A 13,650-nucleotide genomic window follows, 5' to 3' on the forward strand; every position below is an offset into this window, starting at 1 on the left:
GCTTGGCATTTTGATACCAAGGACTGCTGCTGAATGTACCTGAGCACAGTCGGTCCTCACTGTTGTGTCTTCCCTACCCAGGAGCCTTTTGTTCCTGTTGATAACGTGGGTTGTTTTTTGTAAACACAACTGATTAACTTATTTAACTTATTTCTTTCCCCCTCTGAGTTTAGGAGTCAGTTGCTGGACATGGCTGGCAGAAAAGCTGTTTCCGAGGTGCAGGTCAAGCTATAGAACTCAGTGGTCATCTTCCAACAGTCGCAGGACTCTTAGCTCCTTGTGCTGCTCCCTGGTCACCCTTGAAATAAAGAATGAGCCTTGAGCTATTTTGCAGGTGGCAGACTTTCTGAACTTTTTTTGAATAAAAGCAATTTGAGAAGGTTGGAAGACCTTGAAGAGATGTACATGCTGTCATACAGGGTAGACTGGCTTTTGAGCTTTCCTTGTTGCAGTCAAAGCCCCTGTGTGCATGATAAATCCAGGCCTTCCCCTTTACAGCCCTGTAAGTGCCCAGGGCAAGTGCCTGGCTCAGCATAACCTGCTCCCCGGCAAAGGTGGGGCAGTGGTACTTGCATGACTCAGCTGTGCTTTGTGGGACGTCATGATCCACTAGATGAGCAAATCCTCCCTTTCCCTTCCTTGTACCTCAGCTGAGTCCTTCATATGTAGCTGTGGCACACACCCATGCCAAAGCAGGGTGGTGGGACTTTTCCATCATGTCTTTAACTGGGAATCCCCAGGGCTTAAGACTGGGCTCCTGGGCAGAGCTTACCTTGATGTGTCTGGCTCCCCTGAGCTGCTGCACTTCCTTCTCACAGTTTTATGTACCAACTGGTAACTGCTTCTCACCACCATGGGGGAATTAAAGATCCCTGAGCCCGTTTCTGCAAGGATGCTTCACAAATCCCACTGTCTACAAGTGCACACAGTGGGCTGACCCCGGAACAGCCTGGGGATTACAGCTGGCTCTGGTGTTCAGCAGCTGGACCAGGCTATGTGGCCTCTGCTGATGGCATCTGCCAGATCCTCATCTGGTGGAGCTGCAGGCAGGGCTTTGCCCTGGTCGGGCAGAGAGGAACAGGAATGGTTTTCTTGCCTTGCCTGCTACAGTCAGAGAGGGGGGGAGGAGAGCAGAGAGGTAAGGCTGGAAACTGGTGCAAGTCCTCTGAGCTGAGAAAAATCACTTAGGCAGCAAAGAGATTTGTTCATGTGCACTGCTGGCTTCCCCCCGGCACAGCCCTGACTTGTGCTGAGCTCTGGGATCCTCCTCCTCCTCGCTGGCTGGTGTTGGGCCAGGGCTGTTTGCAGCAAATGCCGCTGGGTCAGGGTCACCTGAGGGGACAAAGGCTTTGAACAGCACCAGGAGTGTGGGCACAGTGGAGTGTGTGTGTGTTAATGTTCCTTTTGGGGCTGGCACTCCCATTGTGCCAGTCAAACCTCAGGTAGCTCCTGCTGCACGGCACTGTTGGAAGAGCAGGTATGGCCAGAAATCCCTGCTGACTCACGCCCTGGAAGTGCCAACCTGCCTTTCCAAGACCCCCTTCTTTGGGAAGGAAAGGTAAGGAATCCAGCTGTGGCCTTTCTTCCCTTGGGCTGCCGGGAAGCGTTTGCTGATGGCTTTTACCAGATGGGCCCGTGCTGTGCTGTTTGTGCCTGGGGAGCCAAGCGGGTCGATAACCCCTGTCTGTGCCGCACCCCTGGCGTGGGAAGGTGCTGCTGTGCCGGGGCTGGGCTGACGTGGTCGGAGCATGTTCCCGCCTGGTTTGCCTGGAGCTGTTAACAAATCCCATAAACTGATTATGGCCGTAAGTCCCTGATGCTCAGTGACCTTTCTCCCTCTCACTGTCAGCTTTTAACATTGTGCCTCCTGACCCTCCCTGTGCTGCTGGTGGGGGGTCCTGGCCGCGGGCAGCAAGGTGGGTGTGAGCTGGGCATGGGGCTGGATCGCGTGCCAGCAGCCAGCAGGCTCTGCCAGCGAGTTCCCAGGAGATGAAATGCAGGCTTGGGAACTTGATGCTGATTGGAAGTGGCTTGTTTTTGCTTCCCAACATGCAAACAGCTCCAGTCTGATCTGACTGCACTCAGCCTTTCCTAGCGAAAGGCTCTCGGGGTTTGTCAGCCTGCTGTTCCCACTCCTGTTCTGTGTCTCCCAAAATCCCAGCTCTTGTGCGGGCAGGATGCTGTTGGTGGCCGTGGAGAGGTGCAATCATGGCACTGGACAGACTGGCTCAGTTGTGGCCAGGCAGCACTTTCCTGGGCTGGCTTTTCCAAGGAGGGAGTTCATGGTGTGTGACAGGGAACACCTGGGCGTCCATGGGACGCGCAGCACAGGGTGTGTTTAAATGTATTTATGGCCCTTCTTGGGTGGGGAGGAGGGAGAGGAAGCAGTTGATCCAGCACAACCCCTATCCCAGTGCCAAGATTGTGCAGGCATCTGCCTGTTCTTTCCTGGAGCATTCTGGTTTGTGTCCCTCTTTGGGAAGCCCCTGTCCACTGGTGAGGGAAAGCCTGGTGCCCCCCTCCTGCTCTCCTCGCACCGCCTCCCCTGCCTTGCTGTTCCTGAGGGTTCAGCAGCCGGACAGGCCATGAAAGCGGAGCCGGTGCTGCTTTCCTCTCCTCGGTTGCTGAGTGACTGGTAAACACAGCAGAGGCAGTGCTGGGGGGGCTGGGTGCCTTTCACCCCCTGCCTGGAACCAGGCACAGCTGTGCCAGGGGAGCCTGGCAGCTGGGGTGGCACTGAGGTACCCTCCTTGAAGGGCAAATGGCCCAGTGCTTGGGGCACAGCCCCAGTCAGGTGAGAACAGCCTTGGCCTGCCTCGCCCCAGCCCAGTGTGTGGGACACGCTGGTGACCCTCTGCAGGAGTCCTTGCCCAGCCCAGGGGGCTGTGGCTGTGGAATGTGGCTTGTTTCTGATCCCAGCCTTCGTTTTGGCTGCTCAAAGGAGTTCTGCTGCTGGAGCAGCTGTGTGCTGAGGCTCCCTGAGGATGGCCACAGGGTCCCAGAGCTGCAGCATCCCCGTGGTGGCTGTCAAACACCCAGTTCCAGCAGCTTCCCTGTGACCTCTAGGAAGAGGTTTAAATACAAGATGCTGGAGCAAGCAGGACACAAACAAGCCTGTTGCACATTCAGCTCTTCCTAGGCCACTTCCTAGGCTTGCATGGGGAGTGATGGTGAGCCTGTGTGGATCTGGTGTGTGTGGGGCTGCAGTGGGACCATCACCCCCAGTGCTGGCAGGCTGTGCTGCTGGCAGGTAATGGGAGAGGGAAGCGGTGCTTGGAGCAATCCTGCTGCTCTAAATAGCTTGCCAGCTGCTGATGTTTGTTAACACGGCTGAGCCGAGTTCCTGCGGGAATGTGAGGTACTCCCGGATCAGTGTTGCAAGGGGAGCTTTGTGGGATGGGAAGGAATCCCAAATGCCAGGATATACTTTCCAGGAAAGAAGTGTTTATGCCCAAGTCCCATTTCTGGAAGGGCAGGGCGGCCTCCTCTATGGATCTATGGCTGCTTTTATTTTTGCTGTGGTAATTGAGAGCTGGGGCTGAAATCCTGACCTCAGCCATTCTGCCAGCATCCTGGGAGCTAAAGGCTGACCCAGCTCCCTGTCTGTTCACACAGCTCTCCAGCTGCCCTGGAGCTGACTGCTGGCAACTTGAAGGTGTTGCCCTGGTCTGGACACCTGCATGTCTGCTCTGGAGGGGGTTCAAAAGTGTTGGCCCAGCCCAGAGCTCGGTCCCAGCTGCATCTTACTCCCCTCTGCCCTGGATGGGTCCTCACCCTGAAGCAGGGGACCAGCAGGGAGCACCCTGGCTGTGTGTGGGCAGCTGCTGTGGAGATGGCACTGGACCTGGTGTGGCAGCTCTGTCTGCTCCCAGCCTGCCTGCCAGCATGCTCAGGAGAGTGGGAAAGCTGGGGATATGCCTGGCAGGGCTTACCCTGCCATCCTTGGACCTGCAGCTCTGTGCCAGCAGCCTCTGGGAAAAGGTCTGGTTCTGCTAAAACCCTCCTGGATGATCTTAGGTGAACACAAAGCAGCTGAAGCCTTGAGGTCATCCTTGTGCCTGGCTGCCTGGGCTGTGACAGCCCATGGAGCTGCACTCCTAGAGGTACAGTTGCTGGGGAACCTGCCATATCTTTTTTTGCCCCCAAGAAAAAGGTTTTCTGCAGCACTTTGAGTGCAGAGGTGGATTTGGAGGGGCAGCTGTGCCAGGCTACAGCTGCTGAAGTGACTTAAGAGCTCCACTGTAAGAGCCCCTGAAGGAAGTGGGTGGTCTGGCAGCATGGGCAGAACGTGGCAGGACCAGGTCAGGGCTTGCATCCTCTTGGGGTCAGCTGTGTGCCTGCCTGACTAATCTGTGGGTTTGGGGCGTAGGCAAGTGCCTGTGGTGCTGTGCACATCAGTTTTAAATGAAGTATTGGAAGTATTTTACATCTGCTGAATAACACAGCTCAGCCTGTCTGCCCTCTCAAACCCACCTACCCACTTTCTGGGCCCCCACTGTTCAGCTCCAGAAAAAAGAAACTTTTCCTTCGGGGGGAGAATAAGCTGCTCCTTCCTCCAGCTCCCATCAGGAGGAGCGTGATAAATCAGTAGCGTCTAGTCTGGCTTTGCCTGATAGCTGGAGTATGGAGGTGTTGCTGATGGAAAGCTGAGTGCAGCTCAGCTCAGTGTGGGAAGTGCTTTGGCTTAAAACGTGTGAGCTGCCACCCCGTCTCCTTCCTGCAGAGAGGCCTCCAGGTGCAGTGTCAGCTCCTGCTGGGGTTGGTCCGGGACAGCTGGCTTTCCCAGGCTCTGGAGCAGGAGAGGAGGCTGCCAGCTCCGGGAGGCAGTGCTCTCTGGGAGGAGAGATACGCCTCTGACTTGCACGTCCTGTCAGATAAGCACTTCTCCTTTTAACGTGCTCGCTGGGTAAGACCAACGCCTTCTTTTCAAAGCTGCCATGGAGCTGAACCACTGCTCCTGCTGTCAGCAGAATTTCATCAGGCAAACATGTCTTTGGCTCTTCACCCCCTGGGAAAGGTCCCCTCCTGCACTGCTCCCACCTTCCAGCTCAGAGGATCATCGTGGCCCTGGCAGGAGAGGGGCTGGGAGCTCCCTGACCATTGCTGCCCCTTCCCTTGTGCCCACCCCCCACCTCTCTCCTGGTCCCTTCACCTGCTTTTGGGGCCCTGAGGCTAGTTGAGCCCTGGCTGGTGGCAGGGAATGTCCCCTGGCTCGTGGACTCAGGAAACAATGTGCAGTGTGAGATTCTTTCCAGACTGGGCTTCTCTTCCCCAGCAATAAAAACTTTCAGGGCAGTTCTTAAAAAGCTCTGAACTCTGGAGCTGCTGGGCTCAGCCTGGTTTGTGCTGTGCCACCCCCAAGCAGCCGGTTCCAGCTCCTTCTTCCCACTTAGCCCAGATTTTCTTCTATATAGGTCGCTCATTAATTGAGGGCAAGTACAAAGTTGCTCTGTTACTCCTAGTTCTCCGAAGCCGGACAGACCCACTTTGGGAGCTGCCAGACCTGGGGCAAAGCTGAGTGGTGAAATCCCCGTTGGCTGCTGCAGCTCTGGCTGGATTCAGCAGCTCCAGGACTTTGGTCGCTGGTGTGCGAAGCTGGGCAGGGCAGGTTGGGGCTGACTCTCTCTCAAAGGCCGTGTGAAAGCCCAACCCTGGCTTGTTTGCAGGAAGAGGACAGTAAAAGTCTGGGTTGTGGCTGTTGGGAGGGGGGAGCAGTCCCGGTCTGGCAGGATGGGGTTGTATCCTCCATGGTGGAGGGAAAGCAAGTGCTGTGTGTGTTCCTGCCCCTGAGAACTGCTCAGCTCAGGGCTGCTTGTGCCTGACCAGGTGCTGGGGGAGGTGGCAGCAGGGGTGCAGACCCCAACAAGGACTCAGTGCTGGCGACAGCGAACATTGTGAACTTTGCCATCCCCACCCTCAGAGCGTGCCATCACTGGGCTGTGCAGACCCCAGGGGTGCCCCAGCTGTAAGGGGATCCCACAGGGCCCATCCCAGCAGCTCCTGCCCCACGCAGGCTCTGACTCCCAGCTCTTTATCTGTGTGTGTTTAGCTTTCCTTGCTTGTTTCCATGCAAACAAGTGTGGATCAAGGGAGGCAGCTGCAGCCTCTCCTTCCCTGCTCCATGGACCAAAGTCCAGCTGGGAGCACAGTCACAGCCATCTTATACCTATGGGACTTTTTGCTGCCCAGGGAGGGGTCTGCTAGAGCAGGACAAGGCATGGACAGGGTCCCACCACCTTGGGCATGTCATTACCCTGCTCTGGATGGTCTGGGGTGGCAGAAAACCAGCCCCAAGCTGCACAGGAGCTGATCCCCAGACCTGGGGTAGGGGTTAACACAGTTTGGGGACCCAGTGCAAGCACTTGGGCTGCTTCCCCAGGGGAGGAGGAGGGATAAAGCTGGAGCCAGGCCTGTGGCGCTGAGGTGGGGGTGTGCCTTGAATCCATATTGGTTCATGACAACCCATGGGCGATGGCGACGAGGGGAGCAGGGCTGACAGCTGCCCTCTGGGGCTGAGCCTGTGCAGAGTTGTGTGCGGTCTCTGCTCTCAGGGCAGGGCCAGCCAGAGGAGGATCAAAGGCAGTCCTGGTCCCAGGGCCCAAGGGGATGCAGGGAGGAGGGAAACATGTGGGAAACTGCCCTGTTGGTGATGGGCTGGCGCTGCCTCATCCCTCGCTGGGTGCGTTCAGCTTTCCTGGGCTGCCAGGAGGGAGTGGGGCCAGGCGAGCTGGCCTGCCGGGGTGCTGGGCCAGGCCCAGCTGGTTTGGAGCTGCTCACCGGGCAGGGAGAGCCGGGAGCTGCTGACGGAGGGGCTTTTGGTGTGGGATGAGCGTGCAGGGCTGTGCCTCTCTCCCCAGGATGGGCTGGGTACCACGGGGCTGTGCTGTGGGGGGCTCCCACTGAGACCCTTTGTGCTGCCCCGGCTGGCAGGGTGGGTGCTGGCAGTGCCCTGCCCATGCTTTGCTCAGCTGGGACAAGGCTGCCGAGTTCCTGCCCCGGCGGGTTTGGCACCGCAGGGATGGGGCGTGCCGGGCAGGCCTGGCAAGCGCTGGCTGGGACACGACCTTCCCGGGAGCTGACTCAGCAGGGTGGGTGGCTGCGAGCCCAGGCTGGGAGCTCCTGGGTGCTGGGAAGGATGAGCCCCGTGGCAGGCACAGCCACCCACATCCCCGGCCCTGTGCAGGGGCTGGCAGCTGCTGCCACACTTCCCCCCCTCTCCGTGACTCCAGGGCTCCTGGGGGGGGCCGTGTCTGTCCCCTCCCTCTCCCCCTCCAGCTTCCCACGCACACGCTAATCCCATACCACTGCGGCAGCCAGAGCGGCTCAGCCCTGCAGGGCTGGGTTTATGGGGCAGCTCCTGTCCTGGGGGCCCTGGGGTGCTGGAAGCCCCCCAGGATCTGAACAACACAATCCTGCTAGGATGGAGCAGCCCAAGCCCAGATCCCCATGTTTCCAGCATAGCTCAGGGAGCTGGGGGACTGGTCTCTGGCACCAGTGATAGGTGTGGGGCAGGGTGATGCACTGCAGAGGGCCCCTGGAAGGGCTGTGGGTAGCAGGCAGCAGCAGGGATGCACAGGAAGGCTCTGGGGATGCAGGTGGGCTCGGCTGCTGGGCTGCCTCTCGCTGTGTGCATGTGTGTGTGCACGCCCTCACTGCTCCCAGCCCTGCCGAGCCCTTGGAAAACCTGCGTGTGCAAAAAGCCCTAATCCAGGAGCCTTTCCCCAGCCCAGCGGTGCCTTGCCCTTGGCAGGGGACAAGCTGGGGCGCTCCAAACCACCTTGGAGCCCTGCACTGAAGCACAGTGCTGTGAGGGCCACGATGCTGAGTGTGCTGGATTCTCCAGCTGGCACCCGGGCACATTCACCCATGCCTTGGAGCTTGGAGAAGGGGCATGGGGTGCCCTGCTGTGGGTACCAGTGCGAGCCGATGGGTTCCAGGCACGTGGATGCCAGTGGTCGTCCAAGTGCTGGCACACCAGCACCTACCACCCCCTTACTTAAAATGCCTGTGTTTCCCTGCAGGCCCTGGCAGGGGGGCATTGCTGGCCCCCCCGGGGGCCCTGTGCCGAGGCCAGCGCAGGACACAGGGATTAGTTTTAAGCCGATTGCTGCAGCCGTTGACGAAGCACTGAGGTACTCACTGGGCTGTGGGCTGGTGGCTCACGGGGGGAGCACAACCACCATGGGCCTGGGGGAGGATTTCCCCCTTCCCCAATCCATTTGGTTTGGCAAACATCGCCCTGATGCCTCTAGGAGTGAGGGTAACCCTCCTCTGTCCTGCCCCAGCTCACGGAGGACACTCAGGACCCTCCTGCCCACCTCCACCCTGGGCACCCACAGTGACAAAGCTCCCTTCCTGGCACAGGGAAGGCTGTGGGTGCTGGGGTTTGGCTGTCAGCATGGTGCTCTCTCTGATTAGGCAGTAAGAGACCCCCAATAGTATTTTTGGGGGATGTGGAACACCACACAGATCTGGGAGGAGATGGAGTGCAGGCAGGGAAGCACAAGCAGGCAGCCCCTGTGGGCAGAGGAGGATTTATGGCTGCTGAGTTTTTGCGAAGACTATGCAGGACTCTTGGAGGGGTGGAAGGGGAAAATCTGCCCAAAAAAGGGAATGTGGCAGCTTGGCCTCCTCTCTTCGGTGCTTTGCAGAGAGCAGGGAACATGGGGGGGCTCATCCTGCCAGGCAAAGGGGAAGAACGAGCACATCTGCCTGCAAGAGTGGGGAAAGCAGCCCTGCTCTGCCATTGCTGCCGTTTCCCTGCTCCCTCCTCCGTGTTCAGGCAGGGGCTGTGCCAGGGGGTGCTGCTGCTCCCAGGTGGTGCAGGTTTTGCCGGCTGAGTCAGGACAACACCCTTCCCGGCACAGCAGGCCCGCGGCACGGGGTGGCTGGACCAGGGCCAGCTGGGGAGGCTGAGCTGAGCTGAGCTGTGCCGAGTGTCTGAGCCCTCCCCAGGGACCTGTGCCAACGTCGTCTCACCACTGGGGAAACTGAGGCAGGGAGCGTGCGGTGCCTGTGACGGGTGCCGGGGTGGCATCTTTCCCAGGGCAGTGGGGCTCCCCTTGCTGTCCGTGCCCACCCTAGCCCAGCTCTGGACTCTGCCAACCCCAGCTGAACCATGGAGAGGTGTGAGGCTTTGCTCTCCCATCCCACACTGCCCTGCCATCCTCACCCCCACCAGAGCCCTGGTTGGGTTGTTCTGGAGGCAAAGGACAGGCAGATGTGTGCCTCAGTTTCCCTATCAGGTAGCTGGGTCAGCACTCCAGGATTTATGCCCAGAGCTGCTGGAGCTGTGCATAACCCTTGTGCTTGGAGCTGGAGATGCACACGGCAGATAGCAAGGGGCAGGGCTGAAACCACCCAGCTGGAAGCTGGTAGAGGTGGGGAGCTAAGCCCCAGCCCCGCTTTGGTGCCTGGGAGGAGACTGGTGTGTCCCTGCAGCGTCTGGGGCAGCTGGTTCACAGGCAAGCTGGGGGCAGGTCAGGAATTCTTTGATTAAAGGGACTTTTTTGGCCAGAAATTGCTAATATTGTCCAAGCCTAAATCTCTCTCAGGGACAGGGTCACCCTTGACAAATTTTCTGGCTGAAAATAAAGGGGGGAAAAGAAAGAAGGAAACAATCAAAGCTCTCTGAGCTGGCATTTCCTGAACTAAGTGCCGTATTTTTTTAATTTGGGTGTGTGTGAGAGACATGGCTTTCCCTCCTGCACCGGCATGTCGTGTAACCCCCCAACAACCAAAATCAAAACAAACTGCTTGGAAAGGGTTGAAACAGAGCAGTTGGAGCCATGGCAAACCGACAGAGCTGTCAGGGGGAGGAGCAGGGTGTGGATTTTGCCTTGCCATTTCCAGAGAGCTTTTGTGAATTCCACTTTTCCTTCTCATGTGGGGTGGAAAGGACTTTCCCCATCCCTGCCCCTCTCTTGGCTGGGTTTGGGGTGGCGTCTTGGGCGGGTTGTCCTAAACCCCACTAGGGTGCCCATTCCATCTCCCCAAAGGAGCTGCCGGTTTCTGGGTCCCGGCAGAACAGGCAGCGAGCGCCGCAGCCGTGGGATGTGGGAATGGATGGAATGGTGCCCGTGGGGAGGTGCTGGGCACGGGGAGCGCGGGCATCGTGTCCCACCTGCGTCAGCATCCCCCGGGGCGGGCTGGGTGCTGCCGCCTGCGCCCGCTGAGTCAGCGGGACGGGTGTGGAGGCAACTGGCCCCGTTGGAGCTGGGAACAGGCTGGGTGGGAACAGGGCTGCGGGGTGTGCCAGGCCGGCGGCATGGCGGGGTTTGTGTCGGCATCTCAGGGCTGTCCCCGGGGTCCTGTCTCTGGGGTGGGTGTCTGCCCACCTCGAGGCGGATGGGGGTGGCTGGAGGACCAAGCCTGGCCCAGGGATAGGCAGGGACGGGCAGGGCAGGGATGGGCAGGGCTGGGCCTGCCTGCTCCCGTCTGGGCAGCAGCGCCACCTGCCGGTCGCGTGACCGGCCTGCTGCCTGTATCTGCCTGTACCTGCACCTGCCTGTGCCTGCCTGCTGCCTGTGCTTCTCCGAACCTGGGTCTGCCTGCTGCCTGTACATGCCTGCTGCACCTGTCTTCTTCTTCTGTCTCTGTCCTGTGCCTGCCCACACCCACTCCTGTGCATGCAGGGCCCGATGCAGGCATGGCCTGGTGCAGGCAGTGGGGCCCAGTGCTGGCAGGGAGATACCCCAGCCCTGGCAGCTGCTGCCTGGGTTGCTGCCATTGCCCAACAGGCAACACATCAGTTCCTTTTGTAGGAGGTCAGCAGGGCTGGGAATGGCAGGGATGTGCTGATGGACAGCACAGGAGGGAGAGAGCAGCCCCCCAAGGCTGTGCTCTGCAGGTGGCTCTTGTCCCTCTTTTCTGCCCCAAACTGTGCTGGCACTAGCCCTTTGCCTCCCACCCTTCTCCCAGCCCAAAAGGACCAACTGGGACAGAGTCACTCAGGATTTGAGACCTTTATTGACCTGGGGTGGCCTGGGCAGGGCAGGAGGGGTGTGTGTGGCTGTCCACCAGCCACATCTTCCTGCAGGATGACCAACGGGGACATCCATCACCCCTCGGTGTGGGGGGCTGGGTTACCCACCTCCCCATGTTTGGGATACCCAGGGAATCCCCCTCCCAGCCCCCCCCGTGGTGGCCCTGTACCTCCATTGCTGGCTCTTCTGCAGGCTATGGCTCCCCACAGGATGGGCTGCCGAGCCGTGGCCCCAAGAACAGTATTTCCAGGAATCCCCAATGTAGCACCTAAGGGATTCCTGGGAAAACTGGACCCTGAGGACACGGCAACCCAGACTCTTTGCCAGCCCTGTGCATCCTCACCGCTGTCCAGGCTCCGCATGTCGCCGGCGGGGGAAAACCTCTGCCACATCCCCGCTGTGCCCCCCATTTCTGTGTGACCCTTCCCACTGTGCCCAGTGCCAGGCCAGGGGTCTCAAGCAGACACAGGGGTCCCTCTGCTGCAAGGAGAAACCTCCTTACCCTCCTCTCCCTCCTTGCTTTCTGCAGGGAACTGGAGCTTTGGGATGAGCCCTTTCCTGTAGCCAGGGCTCAGCTCTCCTTGTGTCACTTGTCCCGCTGGGTGGGGGGGTCCCGATGGTCTCCAGGGTGCGCAGTTCCTCCCTTCCCGAGCTACAGTGCTTCATCTCAGACTCCCAATTGACCAGAGATGCAGCACTGCACCTTGGGCTGGGAGACATGGAGGTGTCCATGGTCACCCTCGCTGCGGCCGACGTGTGTCCGTGGGTCGGGACGCAGCAAGGCTGTGTGTCTGCCTGCCCGGCTGGGTGCAGGCAAAGGGGTGTCCCTGCCTCCAGAGCTGAGTGCCCGTTCTGTGCCCAATCTCAACATGATGGCAGGACAGACCTGGGCTTGGTAGCTCAGCCTGGCCCCAGCTGTGCAGGAACAGACAGGGATAGGGACATGGGGCCAGTGCAGAGAGCAAGAGGGTGAGGGTGATGGGAGTCCCCCCATGGAGGGGAGAACAGGACTTTGGGTATCGCACAGCACATTCGTCCCTGCCCTCTACCCCTTCTCCACCTTGGAGGATGAGGAGTGTGTGGTAACTCCTGCTGTCCCTCCCCACCCTTGTCCTTGTCCCTGTCTCCAGGACAGCCTGCAGCTGGCCAGCACCTCGGCCTCCCAAGCTCAGGCCTCGGCCGTTCCCAGGGTGGCAGAGCTCAGCCCACCCCTTTCCATGGGCAAGGACCAGGTGCTGTGGGATGGAAACACCCTGAACCTTCACCCCCGGGTCTGGACAGGCTTCAGCCCATCTGGCCTCAAGGGCGAGGATCCGGGGGGAAGCAGGAGGCGAGGGAGGCTGGAGGGAGCAGCTGAGCCCAGAAACGTCCTTTGCAGGCGAACACTAACATCCTGAGCAGAGCCGGAACGTGATAAACAGACCATCTATCACAGCCGCGGCCCCGGCAGCCGCGGCGCTCCCAGCGGCCTGATGAGAAGCAGATGGTGCCTCTCTGCCCTGAGCCCCTGCATCCGGCCCGGCCCCCCTGCCGGGAGCACCCAGCTGGGACCCGGGGCACAAACCACCACGTGCAATGGGCCGGGCTCTCCCGTCTCATGCCTCTTGTCCTTTGGGGGAAAGAGCCCCGTGAAGCCCCACGCTTGTGGCATCCATTGCTCAGGAACGAGGGTTGGAAGCAGCCTTGTCCAGCACGGGGTTGTCTCTGTACCAGCCACAGCCAGGCCAGCCCTGAGCCCCGGCCAAGTGTGAGAACAGCCACAGGGACCCAGAACCAGGGGAGGTGGTGCGGGGACCTTCCTGACACCCTGTGCCTTTGCAGAGCCTCTTCCTGGCCCCATGCAAGCCCCCAGGAAGGGGTAGCTGTGCTATCAGCAGGAGCAACGTGCAGCACCGCAGTGTGCCCTGGGAGCCAGCCTTGGGATCCAACGCCTGGGAACCAGGCCCTGGGAGCCAACCCCTGGGAACTAGCCCCTGGGATCCAACCCTGAGATCCAAACCCTGGGAGCCAGTCCTGGGATCCAGACCCTGGGAGCCAGTCCCTGGGATTCAGCCCCCTTTGCATGGCTGGGCAGGTTTTCCCACAGCATATCCCTGCCTGTGCCCAGGGAAAGGGCCTGTGGTGATGCCTGTGCTGGCATGCTGGCTCTGCCCATCTCTCACTGCTGGCCAGGTTTCTGGGGCTGTACAGTCCTCTTGTGTGTTCAGCAGCTTCAGTGTCCTCAGGGACCCCCACAGCTGAGCCTGTAAGACACAGAGGATATCAGTCAGCACGGCGGTACAGAGCTGAGTGTAGAGCCACAAGCCCTTGGGTCCCACCCTGGGCAGCTGCTGTAGGTCACTTCTGGGTGCCCAGCAACCCATGGTACTGAGGAGAGCAATGCCAACAGCTCTGTGCACACAACAAACCCTACAATAGTCACTCAAAGTCCTCCCTTTGTTGCTCAAAGCCCATGGGCGTGGGGCACGTCCTCCTCTCCTGGGGTGGGTGGCTGGTCCCCAGGTGTGTGGGGAGCCCTGCAGTGGGCCTGGGGATGGGCCCTGTCCTCTCCCTGCCACTGTCCCAGCCCTGGTGGGAAAAGACAGGACAAAGCCCCCACGGTGTAGGGCTGGGAGAGCTCAGCTGCCGTCCCCGGGGAGGTGGCGGTGGGGGAAGGAACGCCGAG

At 59.9% G+C, this 13,650-nt stretch overlaps 2 protein-coding genes across 4 annotated transcripts in view; both read left to right on the plus strand.

Annotated features, from left to right (window-relative positions):
• The window catches only part of CSNK1A1 (casein kinase 1 alpha 1), a 36,502-nt gene extending 36,169 nt beyond the window's left edge, over positions 1-333 (plus strand). For all 3 annotated transcript variants that reach the window (XM_027682320.1, XM_027682321.1, XM_027682322.1), the window contains one exon: positions 174-333. In XM_027682320.1, coding sequence (XP_027538121.1) covers positions 174-322 — 149 coding nt within the window. In that variant the 3' untranslated portion in view covers positions 323-333. The remainder of the gene's footprint in view (positions 1-173) is intronic.
• IL17B (interleukin 17B) overlaps positions 1-13,650 on the plus strand; it is a 39,860-nt gene that overhangs the window by 9,285 nt on the left and 16,925 nt on the right. The window lies entirely within an intron of this gene.

The sequence above is a fragment of the Neopelma chrysocephalum genome, unplaced genomic scaffold, assembly GCF_003984885.1.
Source record: "Neopelma chrysocephalum unplaced genomic scaffold, ASM398488v2 Primary Assembly neopelma1_63, whole genome shotgun sequence".
Taxonomy (NCBI): Eukaryota; Metazoa; Chordata; class Aves; order Passeriformes; family Pipridae; genus Neopelma; species Neopelma chrysocephalum.